Genomic DNA, 15140 nt, shown 5'->3' on the forward strand with positions numbered 1-15140 from the left:
CCATGGAAAGTTGTCCTAGATTACCTTCTTCTGATAGAAGAGATATTGTTTCATGTTTTTGGTGAATTCTTGCCAACATCTGAGAAGGCATAATTTCTGATCAGTCCCACTGGATTTGCAAGTTTACTGTTCTGTTTGCTGGAGAGGTATATTGCTAGAAAAAAACAACAACATGGTAATTTTTTTATTTGATTGGAGTCTTTGCACTTTTTTCAGTCTCTGCTTTTACCATTTCTGATGGGTGGTGCTAAACTCATCTCTAAATATTGTTTCAGATAAATGTAGTGAAAGAAGAGACTTGTAAAAACTGACAGATATACTTGGTAAGGTTTTGTATTTTGTGAACTGCAGAATCTTGCTTAGATCAACAGAGTGACTGTATGTCCTCAGCTGTAATTGCCGTTATCGTTAGGTCTCTGGTACATTATACAGCAGTAATTAATATTAAAAAACAAAACAAAACCACAAAAAACCCCAAACCCTTACAAGAAAAACCTGCAGTATTCCATAGGGTATTTATAAAAATTTTATGCAGTATAGACTTCTTTAGTATGAGGTTAGTTTTGTCTTGGGCACACCAGTGTATCTGGGTTCTAAGGAGAGGGCAGAACTCCTGTTAACACTGTGAGAAGACTTCTACTACTGCTGCTGTTTGCCACTTCTGTAAACCCCAGTTTAAATTCTGCTAAAACCCACTTGATCTCAAAACTTTGAGATCCTGCATTCTTTAAGATTTTTCTGTTAGGATCAAAACGTGAGCACAGAGGATTCTGTACCTGGTTAGCACTGAATGTTAACAGGATGTGCACGAGCCTGGCCAGCTGAGCAAGTTAGATAAGAAATACAGCTTTTGCCACAGGAATGTCTGTTTTCTGGGCAGTGACCTGGCTGGCCTTGGTTCTGGTGACATGGTGAAATGCCAGGACTGGAACACAGTACAGAAACTAGGGCACCTGGTTTTGGGTCTTAGCATCGGATTCACTGGGGACTGGATTTTCCTGGGCTTGATGTGTTTGCTTGTGGGAATGGGGAAAATGAAGACTCGTGTTGTCTCATTAAATTCACAGGTCTCACATATGGTTTAAATTATATCTGTAGAGCATTTTGGGGCCATTCAGGAGAAAAAGGAAGATGCAGGAGTGTGTACTTCTTATTTTCCGTAATGCAGTTGCATGTGGCTGTGCTAGATTTACTCTTCTTTCATGTTTACATGACTCAGAGGGATGTCTTTAGCCTCTTGAATTCTGTCTGTAGTCTGAATTCACACCTTTGATGCTTTCCTTTGTGGAGGGCATTAGACTTGGTTACAGCTCGAGACAAAAGTGTCAGCCTCTGATTAGTCACATAGAGCATCACCTGAGTCATCTCCATCCTCAGCCTTGTTCAGTCTCAGACTTCTTAAATCTGTGCTGATGATTGAGCTGCTGATTTCTGTCTCCAAATAATATTAGTGTGTATTAATGAATGTTATTGATTAAATGGTTCATGAGATGACTGAGATCTTAAGGAGTCCAAACTTCAAGTATAATGGCATAGAAACTACTGATCATCTGTGTCTGAGTTGGGTAGCAGCTGGAGTCATCTCTGGGAATGGTCTGATAACTTGCATCCAAGATTCCTGTAGATTTGTCATGTTAAAGGCATTTTAATTAGGTGTTGTGGAGAGCAATTGTGTGATGTAGATTATTTTGGAAAAAATAAATTCCATAAAGCTTCAGCCATTGTGGGATTACTTTTTTCCCCCATGACCTTCAGCAACTGTAAACTGCATCAGGATTCTCAGAACAGGTTTGAATGCTGTTAAGAGGACCAACAAAGCCAAGGGTAGCATTCATCCTGCAGCAGCTAGTGAAACGTATGATTTTTTTTGAGTGTGTATGCCTTAAACACCCTTTTTTGGGCAGTAAAAGTGTCACCTTCAGCTCTTCTCATCCAACATTTTAATGATCTGACATGGTTATTTATGGTCTTGTGTCTGGTAAGGCTGATGGACAATTCTCATGATGTGCCTTGTCAATAGCTCTGTGTATGTGTTGTGGCAATGTTGAGAGCCTGTGGTACTTTGTTCTCAGGAAGGACAATATAGTTGGCATTCTTCTTTGTCCTAGTATGATTTTCTTCTGCTAGAAAAACAGAATGGGCACAACATTAGTCAAGACTAGTTTTTAACGCCCAGGAAGAAACATTGTGATTCTTTAATCTGATGTCTTCAGAACCTCATCCAGTGTGTTTTGCTTTGATTTATAATTTGCACGGTTTGCTAACTTTTCATTCTGTTCATGGAAGTGTGAGTGAGTAAATGACAAGTTTAGGGGTTGAATCTCAGTTCTTTACTCATGTGATGAAGACTGTTGCAACCATTGGTTGCTTGCCTCAAAATGCATCTGCAGGATCTGGACTTCTAAATGAAGTGCACCAACAGTTTTCCCAATGACTTGCTCAAGCTACTCTTAGTTACTGATGGGCAATTATGCCTCTCTTTCTTCATATGAGTAAAGCCTAGTGCTGCCACTGAAATAACCAGTTTGGTGCTTCATGATGCAGCCTTTGCTCTTTAAAGTACTAAGGCTTGTATTCATCCTGAATACAGTATTCTCTATGCAGTGTTGAATCTTGTGTGCATCTGCAGCTGTATATTTAGAGTCAGATACAATACTTCTAGACTGACAACAATATGTTTAATCTAACACTAGATTACTGCCAGGATTACATGTGCAGGCCGTGATTTAAGAAGTGCTGTTAGAATTCAGTGACATCTATGGTACATCTGCTGTCATTGAGGCATTACTGCTCCATCGCTGCCTCTTGCAAGGGTCACAGCAGCAGGCTGGAACATTGTGTTTTCAGCTCTGTGTAATAACCTCCCGAATGAATTATATACTGGAAAGTAACTAAAAATATTGATGAAAATATTAATAATAATAAAAAAAGAATAGAGGGGCTGATGACTAGGTATGTCCTCCTTGTAACTGGGCGTGTAGAGACACTGTGTTTAGATGAGATAAAAAGAAAATGGGAGACAGGACAAGAATTTCAGAGGTGTGGTTTGTCTGGCACTGGAGTTTGTGGCTGAGCTCATAATGCTCTGATATGCACAAGATATGCTTATAGCCAGTCGCACCTTTGAAAATATGACGCTGTTTCTTCATGCCTAATCCTTGCATCACAAGAATGGCTCTGAACGTACATTAAAGCCTTTGATCTGTACTTTGAGAGAGGTATTGGCAGAAAAATATTAGGATTGGCTGTGGAGGTGTTAGGATGTGGGTCAAACTGAAACTTTATATCAGTACTTTGGATCTGAGTCTAATTTTTTTATTTTGAAAAGAACAGGATTTGACCTTAGGGTTCTGAACTTAAATCTGAAGCAGAGAAGGGTATTCCTCAGTTCTTCTATGAACTTTTGAGTTGGATTTAGTGATCCAAAGTCTTGCAAAACGTTGGGAGTATTTGGAAGTAATCGGCTACAGTGTTTACAGTGTTGAATTTGGTATTTGTTTCTGTTTAATTCATTTCCAGTAAGAGCTGGTAATTTGTTGCAAGAAAACAAAACAGAGCCTGATTTGGAATTCAAAGATCTATATTTTAAAATCACATATTTTTCAGAAACAGAAAGCAAAAAGATCTTTCTCAGCAGGATGCAGGCAAGAGAAAAAGGCAGAGGTTACTTTATTATGCAAGCTTTGTATTTCTTTTCCAATAATACTACTTCCCTAAAATGCCTTGATAACGTCTAGTTGAAGCTTGCTGATCACTTGGGCCTTTTTCAGATGTTAGCATGGATGCAGTGCCTTATTTTAAGATGCTTGATATTTAACCTGTATCTTTGTCTCTGGGGAAATGATTGATAAACAATCTCTATATTAAGCATTCTTCTTTAAATGTTATCTGGCAAAGATGTAAGTAGGAAATTGGAGCTGCTGTATTCTTGATGCTGAACCCTTCCTACTAATTCTGCTCTGGTTGTTCTTCTGATAAGCCAGATTTTTCTCCATAGTTGCAAACATAATGGTGCCACGAGATTCTGTTAATGCTGTAGTAACATGTAGCCGAAGCAATTAGAAAGAAGAAAGCTGATATTAACAGTAAGTTCATATGTACTTTTTGTTCATCCATGTTTCATGAGAACTGAGTTTATTAAATGAAGTACTAAGAAACTAAAAGATGAGAAACTACTCCCTTCACAGTTCAGTGTGAGTGGCTGGTTGTACTTCAGGGCTGGCCTGTTGTTGTTGATCCTCTGCTATCAGGGAAGCAGGAGAGGTGTGTGACGCAGAGCTGTCCTTAGCTGGAGGGAGCCTGACTCGAGGATTAGATGGAGTAGGACGTTTTCTTGGTCACCGTTAGGATTGTGTGCTGTGCAGTGGCGGTGTTGTACAGTGACATGGTGGTATTTGTGGAATTTAGTTACATTGTGGAGGGCAGGAACAGTTACGTTTTTTTCCATTCCTGCCTTGGGTAAAGCTCATGCAGGCAGAAGTGGGCAAAACCCGTGATGTGTATTGAGGTATAGAGTTCAAACATACGTCTAATTTGGAAGCTTTTGTATTCTGCTAAAACCAAAATGCTACAGAGGGGAAGCAACTTGTGTTTTCACCAATGTTTGAAGTCCACATCATAACACTCAATGGTAGTTCTAAGTCCATGGTGGTTTGGATTCAGATTTACCATTAAATGTTAATGTACTTTGGTAATACTGTCTTTTTGATAGCTTTCTGTTGGAAAAGCTATGGCTAACTTAACTTTGGGCAAACAGTTCACTGAAGACCATTCAGATTTCCTTGGTAGAAATTTCTTGGACTGATAATAATAACTGTTTGGTGGTTGAGGTCAAAGCTCTGACATGGTCCGCTTCTCTTGCTTTTTACTCCCTGAGTGAAAAACTCAGTCTACAAAGTTGTGTTTGCAATATTTAAGGTTTTACAGAAACTAGCTATTTCCTTTAGAGATAGTAAACAAATTAATAAAATAATCTTGAAAGAGGGCAAGGATTTTGCTGCAGAATTATGCACAGAAAAGATGACTTGATAATGTAATTGAGCTTGAAAACCAAAATGTAATTGCCAAGGGTGGGAGTGAAACCTGCAGCCATTGTGCTGCCACAACCTGAAGGTCTAGCTTGTCTAAAAGGCTGGAATTATTTTAAAGTAAATTTTGATATGAAATTGGAAGGCAGGGGAGGAGTCAACCTAGTCTGGTACGCACGGCTGCTTTTTTTCAGAGGGTGTTTTTTCACTGAATGTATAACTCTTAAGTAATAATGTGTAAGCCATCTCTGCGTTGATAGGTAGTGTGCTGCATAATTTTTCCCTTTAAGCAGTAGCATTGTGGCCATCTTTGTGGTCTGAGAATATAAGTAAGGCCAAGTAAATAGGCAGAGGAAATCCTGAAAGCTGTCTGATTTTTTTTTTCCTGCAGCCTGGGAAGCACTTCTGTTGCTTCTAACCTTCAGATGTGCATCAGTAGCTGCTGGGTGGGTAAGTAGCTGTTTTTTTCCAGAACTGCATCACCCAGAGAAACATCTGCATGCTCTGAGGTGTTGTGTGAGGCCCTGCCTGGTCTCTTGAAACAGTAGCAGGGAGGGCATGTACCTCTGTTTCTTTGCTCATGTGTGAGCCTTGTATCAGAGGATACAGAGGAAGTGAGTGAGCGTATCTTGTTGAGGGCTGAATATTCCAGTTGGAACAGAAAATACTATTGGAGGACTAAGATGGTTTCTTTTTCCAGAAAACAGTGTGAGAGGGAAAGCAGTGTGTGATGCATTAGCATCTGACAGTCAAAAAGCTTCTCTGGAAATGCATCTCTTTGGAGCCGCGTGCATTGCGATCCCTGGGGGAACTATTGCAATTCCTTGGAATTCTTCTCCAGCCTTTCGGGAGCCGCCCAGATCAAAGGGTTTGCCAGTTTCACAGCGCCTGATTGTAGGGTTGCGCTTTTTTCTGCTTTTCCAAGTGTGTCTGTTGAGGTGATGATAACGACACCTTTCATAAGCTCATGCTTCACTTTAGGCACTCTTATTTAGCTATGTTGAAAAATAACTTGCTAGGATAATGAATATTGTGTTGAAACAAAAAGTTTGCTTGTTGAGTATGCCAGTTTCATACCACCTCATTCTCTGTGAACACAATGCCTTTATGATTTTAGCTAAATACTGTTTTGTTTTGTTTTGTTTTTTAAACCAAAGAGAAAGCGTCACTTTAAGTACTTAATTGAATCCTTTTGCATAGTAAGGGAGCTTACAAAGGTATTTTAAGTTCTAACCGGTGCTCTGTGTCCTCTCCATTATGCATTTACCAGTTAACTGACACTTTTCTCAAATATTTACTCTGATATTTCACTGCAGTTGCCCTCTCCTCCTCCATTCCCTCACCATCTCCCTTCCATGGAGGTATCGCACATATTTCAGTTACCCTCTATTTAGATAGCAACACTCCCTTGCAGTACAAACAGTCATTAAACAATGAGGAAGACCAACAGTGGAGGAGGTTATGGGTGGGGCCAGGAGTATGCGACCACAACTTTGCAGAAGTCTTGATAAAGAGAAAGGCACTTTCCGTTAGTGTCCTGGTGTCATTCTGTAATGCTGGGAGAGACACAAAATCCAGAGGAAATCACTGCTGTGGACGGAGAGTTGGATCTCACTTAAAATTATGTAGAGCCGTCCAAATTATTGTTGAAGGTAGGACCTGTGAAACAACACACTGGCACTTTAACAATGTTTTGTCCCCTCCTCCTGTAGCAGAAGGTGATTTCAAGTGGCTGTGACTCAACCTCAGGAGGTCCCTGGGCTTTTTGCCTAATAACAGTGAGTGTTTAGTGAGACTATCGTAAACAGAATATCTGTAGCTTTTTTGAAGGCTTTGCTACATGTCCTTTCTCTTATCTAACATACAGCAGAGAGCTGTATTAATATTTTGTTGGAAACTCAAGACCTGCTCATCATTTCTCTTAAAAAAAATCAGAATAGAGCATTCCCTGTTGGGAATTCAGAAGCGTAGTTGGGTTACTGCACTCCCTATCCTGTACTTGTTCATCAGATTGAGATTAGATGTGACATCCTGGGAACTACAGGGTTAACGATGCATTCAAAAGAAAAGGAAAAAAATGTTGATGGAAACCACTAGACTATTACAGTGTCTAAAGGTTTCATGGCTCTACAGGTAAAAGGCACGGACATGATAGTGTTGATTAAATGAAGAACAAGAACTTAAAATGTAGTTTATTTATGCTATGTTTAGTTTTGCAACAATTAATTTGCAACAATTAATTTCTAGATCTTGTAAATAAATTGTAGTAAGAAATGAGCTGGAGCGCACATTGAGAAGGTGGTGAGAACTGTCAGGATTGCAGAGTCCATGAGTCAAATTCTGTATTTCTAATGAGACATGAGATCCTGGATAGTTCAGCTTTTTACCAATTCGGTATTTTATACTTAGGTCACCTTTCAGGTTAGACCTAGTATGCACAGGCAACAGAAGTGAATGCATTGCTTCCCTTGCAGCTGCCTTCAACCCTAAAATCTTCCGTGGAAGGTACGGATCCTTGCACAGCAGATGTGACCCTACTGGTAACAAATATGGTTTCCTTCTTCACCTTTTGTTGACCTAGTAGAGATAATGAACGACAGGCCTTTGGAGATCTGTAAACTAGAAGTAAAAACCACTATAAGTGCAAGGACAATATGAAATAGAAACATGCTACTGTAGTTGTCTAATCCAGTTCTGAAAAACACAGCTGAATGGATATTGCCTGTTTGTAGTACATGTCAGTTTGGCCATGTTTCCAGTTTTTTAACAGACTGATTATTTTCCAGGTGCCAACTTTGTATTTGATTTTCGTTTCCAGCTTTCCAGGGCTGCCCCTGGTTAAAGTAGTCATTAAAGGGTGGCATTTTAGTATAGCATACGTTGTGTCTGGCTTGGTCTGAAATGCTTCCACCCAACCCTTACTCCTCTCTCTGGTTTATCAGCATCTGATACATTTCATGGCATGTCATATGGCTGATTTATTGAAGGAGAATTGAAAATAGAGAGCAGCCTTGATTCAAGAACGGTTTGTGGATGTGGTTTTGTTTTCTGTCACATCATTGTTGCTATGGTGACTTAGCAAAGATCTGTTTAGCAGTCACTAAATGTTTCATGTTCTGGGCAAAAGTTAGGGATTTTCCAATATTCCTCTAACAGTTGTTTTATAGAAGTATGTGTGTGTAGTCTTCTGCAATGAGTCCCTGTTACTATTGTTGCTTACTGCTGCTTCTGTGAGAAGGTGTGTACCTGCTGTATTTTGGCTGGTGGTATCCCTCCCTTCCTGAAGGAATTCCAAGGAAGGTGGATAAGTAACTTACCCGTCTCATCGAGGTTATTGAGTATTTCCTCCCCAGGAGGGATGTCATGGAGTGCAGTGATACATGCAAAGGGATGGAGAACATGAACCATGTTAAGGAGTAGTCCTTCTTATGAATTGGTTTTGGAGGAGGAGGAGGATGCATTTGGAGCTGATTCACATAGTTGGAGTCAGGAAGTCTGAGTTCTTTTCCCACAGCTCTCAGGCTTCTCATGTCACCTAACACATGATCAAGAGCATGATGCAGCTACAACCTTAACTAAGATTTTCTTCTCCTAGACTGGTAAGTGTGGGCTAGTAATTCTTCTCTTCAAGTTCCCTACGTTCACTGGGAGGCGTTGAAGGCTGCAGCACATGCTTGGAGAACTGCTGCTGCAAGCAGAGGCCCTCCACCTGGCAGGCGAGTCGGACCAGTGTCTGTGAAAGTCTCGCTGTGTCTGGCAGTTGTGTCGAACACAGCTCCCTCCCCTTCCTGCTCCCGACCACTGGCCTGGGAGCAGCCTTCCCGCCGATTTGGCCACCATCTCAGTGGCCAGCTGTGGTCAGCCTCCAGCTGTGCACGGGGGCAGATGCACCTGGCAGCGTGTTCTCATCCCTGTTAGCAGAGGTTTAAAAGCAGGAGACAAGGTTTCTTATACAGACTTGTCCTCAGAGAGAGCTTTTTGGATACCAGCACCGCAACCGATTAAGCGTTCAGGGCTACTGGAAGTCCCACTGGAGTTTCCTTTGTCATGCAAAGTTAGACAGAGAGAAAGGCTTGATTTCTTATGGGCTACTTAGACAGGGTCATCCTGATGATGGGCATCTTCAGAAAGTCTTCAAAATACATGTCTTATTTTAATCCCAGAAAGTCAAATCGTTGTATTGATAAAATCAACTGAACACTCAGAAGTGTTCTTTCAGCTAGGTTTGGCAGTAAAAGAGAAAGATCTCCTCATTTAAAAAAATAAAAAATATTCTGTATGCACTTCAGCTAACATAATAATTTTTTCCTGCTTATTTGACTCTCTCCTGTCCTGCTAAATATCCCATAATATGACTGTATTTTCCCTTCTTCTCAGTGATGAACTTCTGTGCTTTAAACTTGTTTCAGACCTGAATTAATTTGAAGTTATTCTCTCTGTTGGTGTCTGCTGCACTGATTTTGCAGATTTTGTAGCTCATATGTCTTGATGTTGAGATGAATGTTGATGATTTTTTTTTTTTTTTTTTTTTGGTCAACCCTTTGATGAACAGTTTTGGCCTGTCCATTTTCTATAGCTCCATGGAACTGATACTTCAGCCCTGCTGCAGATTGGAAGGGCTTTTTTCTGCACAGTCTGGGGTAATCTGTTTCTTACTGGCAGCTCTTACATCTTTATCAGTTTTGTAAGGTTAATTAATGCAACAGCCTCAAGTCTTAGTTGTCTTAAATATTTAGAGGAAAGAAAGAGATTTATGCACATTTTTTTCTGCAAAGCTAGATTTGGTTGAAAGTCTGTTGAATTTCTGAGTGAGATTCCCAGCTGGTACAAATCAGTGAAGTTCCACTGAAGCATTCTGAAGGATCAGCTCAGCTGGGGATCTGGCCTTTCTCAGTTAAATTGTGTAACTTACTGAAGTTGAGCTACTATGCACTGAGCATATGACAGTTGCTGCTTTATTTTTGTGTAGAGAAATATGAGATACGTTTTTACTATCTTTTTTTCTGTATAGCTATAAAGACAGGTGTGTGTGTGTGTGTGTGTACATTTATACGCATACATACACACATGGATGTTTACACACACAGTAACCCACACACAAATAAAGGTGGTAGGAGAACCCCTTCCTCTCTTTCCTGTCATTAATTATGGACTAGTACACCATAGGCTTCAACTGACATGGATGGGTAGAGCCTCATGAAGATTTGGGCCACTGTGTCCAAGTTCGTTTCCATGTACCAAAAAGCTCCAAAACCAACCAACCAAAACCCTACCAAGCATCACTACCAAAATTGGAGACACTTGGGAACAAAGCAGCTCTAAGCAGAAATAATATAGGTTTGCCCCATGGAGAGATCCCTTCCCCCTGGGTCCCTGGATCAAGCACCCGTTTCGCCCAATGTAGCCCTACTCCCAGTGCACAGAGCAAGTGAGGCCTTTTCTTATGGTTCAAAACATGAAACCTCCTAATTATCGGGAGAAGTGGGAAGGGAATGGTGATGATGGGCAGGCTGGGGGATCTGGGAAATGTGATGAAAATGAGCTTCCTTGGAACAGCAGAAACTCCTTTATGCAGTTGTGGGGCAGAGTTGGCTGTCTCCCCACTGTTAGTCTTTCTGTTTGTTTTCTTATCATGTTAATCTCCGAGATTAACGTTGACTTTAAACTCCTTCAAGTCATTATGACAAGTGAGCATGGCAGTAAATTCTTCCATATCAAGAGTGAGACAAATTGTACTGTGCTGCATATTATGGCGTAGTACTACTAATTGCTTAACTTGATAAATGCCTTCTGATAGGTTGTATAGTTAATGAACAAAGATGTTAATTGCTCTTATCTGAAATAGCTACATTTGCAGGGGCGTTCTCTGGAGCCATGGATGTCTCCTAACAGAGATTTATTTCAAATCATCCATTGTTTTCAGCAGTTTCAGAGTCCATTACCCTTCAGTGTGCTGACTGAATAGTCTCCACCCCCATCAGAGTTTTGAGAGCAATCAACTCTTCCTACATGTTATTCAGCAGGATCTTATTTGGGTATGGAAAACTTATATGTAATACAGTATGCCCATCATCCTGAGCTACAGCAGCATCACTCATTCTTAAGAGCAGCCAAGAGAGAAATAAGCACATGACAGTGCAAGAGCAAGGGTCTGGAATAGCCCCTTTCCCCCCACCATCTGGAGTATTTAATTGGGAAAATCATTCTTTATTGTTGTTGTGTTGGTGGAAGTTGTCAGTCTAAATATCTTTTAATGCAAATAACCGTCTCTATTTGTAGAATTCATCTTTTCTAGACGGTTATGCAGCTGAAAATTTAGTACATTATTATATGAGTAAGTGCATAGAAGCCTTATATTAACAATGGACGTCATGTTTATTCTTTTCCCTTTTAGAATTTCCCATGGAAACAAGTGGGCAGATTTTTGCATTATTGAGTAGTTTGCTGCTGCCGACTTTTCCCGGAAACACTAAGAGAAAACTAGCCTTATGTGTGAGCCTACATGCTCTTCCAGTTTTGGGAGCACTGGATTCCCCTAAGATTTGATTGATAGTAGGTTTTGGTGTGTGGCTATTCTGGTACAAAGTTGTTTCAAAGCGCTATGATTAATAAATCTTTATGAAATTGAAAAAAGACAAAGTTCTCACTGAGGTTAAAACATACCTGATTTCCCAGCGGAGAGGTTGCATGTTTCGCTAGGAGGCTAAAGACTAAAGTGAAGAGAAAAATGTTTCCTTGACTTAGGGTTTTTGTTTGTTGTAATAAATGTAATTTTCATTTATGAGCCTCTTACAGTTTTTCATAACATGTTCAACAGCAAACAGCCAGAAGTTAAAATTGTAACTGTAAATCTGTAAGATGGCATATGTAGATTCTCTGGCCAAAATTTCCAAAGTCAGGATTAATTTTGTAGAGTGAATGAGAAAAGTGCATTATCTTGCTTTGTTTGATAGATTTCAGACTTTGTGAAGAAATATAAATCTCCTTTCAAAAATGACAGCTATAAAACTAAGGCACTTTCAACTGAACTTGACGTGTTATGTTCAAAGGTGCTGTGGCTTTATACTGTCTCATACCAATAATTAGACTGAAATATTCAGATCCTCACTGCTCACACCCTTCCCCATGATATGCTGCCCCCTAAGTTATGTTAATTTACTAGTTTCTGTTTCATGTTAGAAATGGGGCTGAAGGAGCTAAAAAGTAAGCTGGCAAAAGCTGGGTGGGTTCCCTGGTCTGCCTGATGCCACAGCCAGACGAATATTTGTACGGGCAGAGGCAAAGTGGGTGGATGGAGGTGGGAATGCTGCTTATGGCTAGTGTTGATGCCAGATGCTTCATGGTGACCCACTGAGGTTCTGTCTCATTTTAGGTATTTTTCAAATCTCTGAATCCACATTTCTGGTCTTGAGTGTTGTTCTAATTTGAATTTCCCATGGAGTGACCTGGGGGTGAGGATGCAGATTCTGGGGGTGTGTGCAAGAAAGACCAGCTGGAACATGAGAACGTGCAACACTTGCAGTCCTTATTTATCATCCACAATGATTCACTGTGATTGACGTTTGCATACCTGAATGTCAAAATAGCCTGTCTTTTAAGAGGAACCAGTGACTCAGGCTGTGGTTTTACCTCAGGCCATTTCCTGATAAACAGCTGAACTGTGCTTGGTCTTAAGAAAACACAACCAGGCAACGCTGCTCTGTCCTGCTCTGTCCATGCATCTGTGTGTGCGCAGGGATTAGGGAAAGGACACCTTTGTGTGGGGCTGACCTTCACCTCATTAGTGCCATGGTCTCCCTGTGAGGAGCACCAGGGCCTTGGGAGGTCCAGGAAGCCTTGGGTCTGAGGACAGCCCTGTTTCAGTGCTTCTTCAGAGCATTTCTGCACAGCCCTGATGTGGGAGCAGTTTCAAGGAGCTCTACACAGTGATAAATCACTTTGCTATAGACTCTTCTGGTTGCAAAACAGAGGTGAAGCTGCCTATAGCTGCAGTTTTCAGATTTGAAAACACTTCCTAGAACATGGTGTTTTTAATGAAAACAGAAACAATGCCTATGACGCTGCTTATAGGGATTAAAGTAGATTTGGGCTATTCATTTTTTGAGTAAGATACAAAACTTTACTATAGTTGTTTGCTATGTGGTATGGCTAGTTAGAAGGTATGAAAGTGGGATCATATGAGTGCTATGTAAACTACCTCACTGGCATAATGCTTTCATTTGGAGAGATTAACCGTCTGTGTAATTCCATGTTATGGTTTAGGTAGTCTTCACATCCTTAGTAAACCGCAGAACTCGGAGTTGCTCCCATTCTCCCTTACAAAAAGGATTGGCCTATGAGAAGAGATCTATGCCTGGGATGGAATCACTTGTGTATGGCTACAGAGCTGTGATTGAACTGGATCAGTTGTCTTTAATTCTGTTTAAATGGATGGTTTAAGGTATAGAAGAGGCTTCTCTTGGGAACAGATTCTGTGAGAATTCTTTAAATCCTCTTTGAAGTTAATGGTGGGTATTAAGGGCAGTCAGCACCTTCTTAAGAGAGAAATTTAAATTGCTTTGATTCATTTCATTTTATATTTATGTCGGTTGGGTCTGGATTTCTCCCTTCTCCAGTCTTTCAGAGTAAGTTTTTGATAACTTTGTCTCTTGAGCATACTAGATTTTATGCTGGCTGGTTTCATATTTTTCCCTGAGTGTTTTAATGCTGATTACTGAAGGATCTTGGGCCTTTGGCTTCCTGTGAGATAATTACTCTCCAGTAGGCAACACGTGACGTACAGTATCAGCGTTAAGCCACTGGGATTCCAGTCACTAGTGTAGAACAATATTGAGGGTAAATGAATAAGCAGAACTTTATCATACTTCCTGCATAACAAGGTTTTTGTTAAAGAGACAGCAAAAATTGTTTTCAGCAAGGGCTAGTATAAAATGAATGCTGCTGCAACAAATGTTACCGAAAAAGATATTAAAGTTCAGTTCCCTTGCTTGCTGGGTTTTTCTTGCTGAAAAGACAACTGACTTTTTGCAGTAGCAAAGGTGGGTGACAGGGCCATCAGTGCATTTTGGCAGATGACGTTTATGGCCTTATGAACATGTATGAAGTGCATAACTTCAAAGTATGTTTTCCAGATGCACCACCTACTTAACTTATGGAAGAAAGTTATACCAATTAGAAGTAGAGACGTTCCAAATGCAATTTGCTTATTTCACACTCGCCCCCAGGAATCCTGTGTTGTGATTTTAAGAGTTGGCCCTGTTTGACCCTGAAATAGATGTGGTTTCTCCCTTGCCTTCTTTATTTCAAGACTGTCAGTTAAAAATAATTTATGTACTGGGCACAGTGGGAGTAAGTTTGAGAAGTTTAAGTTATATGTAAACCAGTAATAGAAAGTAATTCATAAACATAATGAGCTCTATTCTCTTGCAAGGCATGGCCAACCCAAAGAGTTTATCCATGTGGTGGGATTAATCACTTTTGTATGAAAATAGTTTCTCTGCCATAGCAATACTGATCAGTTTGCTTATGCTATAGCAAAGTGAAATAAATGATGTGTTTGAGGACCTCTGTTAAATACTCAAATTACTTAAACAATATGAAAACTTACATAAAGTATGGTATGATAGCATGTGCATGGCCAGACCCCTTCATAGCTCAGTTCAGCTTGAAATTAGATTCCATTGATTTTGGGTCCAGAACAAATACAGTTTGACACTTTAGTATTTCAGGCACCTAGGTCTGGCCTAGTTTTGTTTTTATGTGAGTGATCTTAACACTTGAACAATTTTGATGAAGGCAGCTGGATGGATCTTTCTGTTGGATGGCCTGTATAGGAATTTTGCTTTCCAATTAGATATTTTACAGATATTTTCAAGGCCAAGAATAACTTTGATAGTGCTATTCTTACTTTGAAATTGTGAAACTCCTGAGGACTAAGTAAACATTTTTTTTTTCCTCTCCTTTGTTTTCTTGCAGCCAACTGGGTACATGGAAAACTCCATTTCCTACAGTGCTATTGAAGATGTTCAACTGCTCTCCTGGGAGAATGCCCCTAAGTACTGTTTACAGCTCACAATCCCAGGGGGTACTGTCTTACTGCAGGTACAGTAAACA

The 15140-nt window shown here is 40.2% G+C and overlaps 1 protein-coding gene across 2 annotated transcripts in view; it reads left to right on the forward strand.

The window, feature by feature from the left end:
• LOC104365189 (c-Maf inducing protein) overlaps nt 1-15140 on the forward strand; it is a 135498-nt gene that overhangs the window by 57462 nt on the left and 62896 nt on the right. For both annotated transcript variants that reach the window (XM_042797600.1, XM_032990684.2), the window contains exon 2: nt 15003-15128. In XM_042797600.1, the coding sequence (XP_042653534.1) occupies nt 15003-15128 (126 nt within the window). The remainder of the gene's footprint in view (nt 1-15002; nt 15129-15140) is intronic.

Source organism: Tyto alba, unplaced genomic scaffold (assembly GCF_018691265.1).
Source record: "Tyto alba isolate M040663 unplaced genomic scaffold, T.alba_DEE_v4.0 Super-Scaffold_26, whole genome shotgun sequence".
NCBI classification, from domain to species: Eukaryota; Metazoa; Chordata; class Aves; order Strigiformes; family Tytonidae; genus Tyto; species Tyto alba.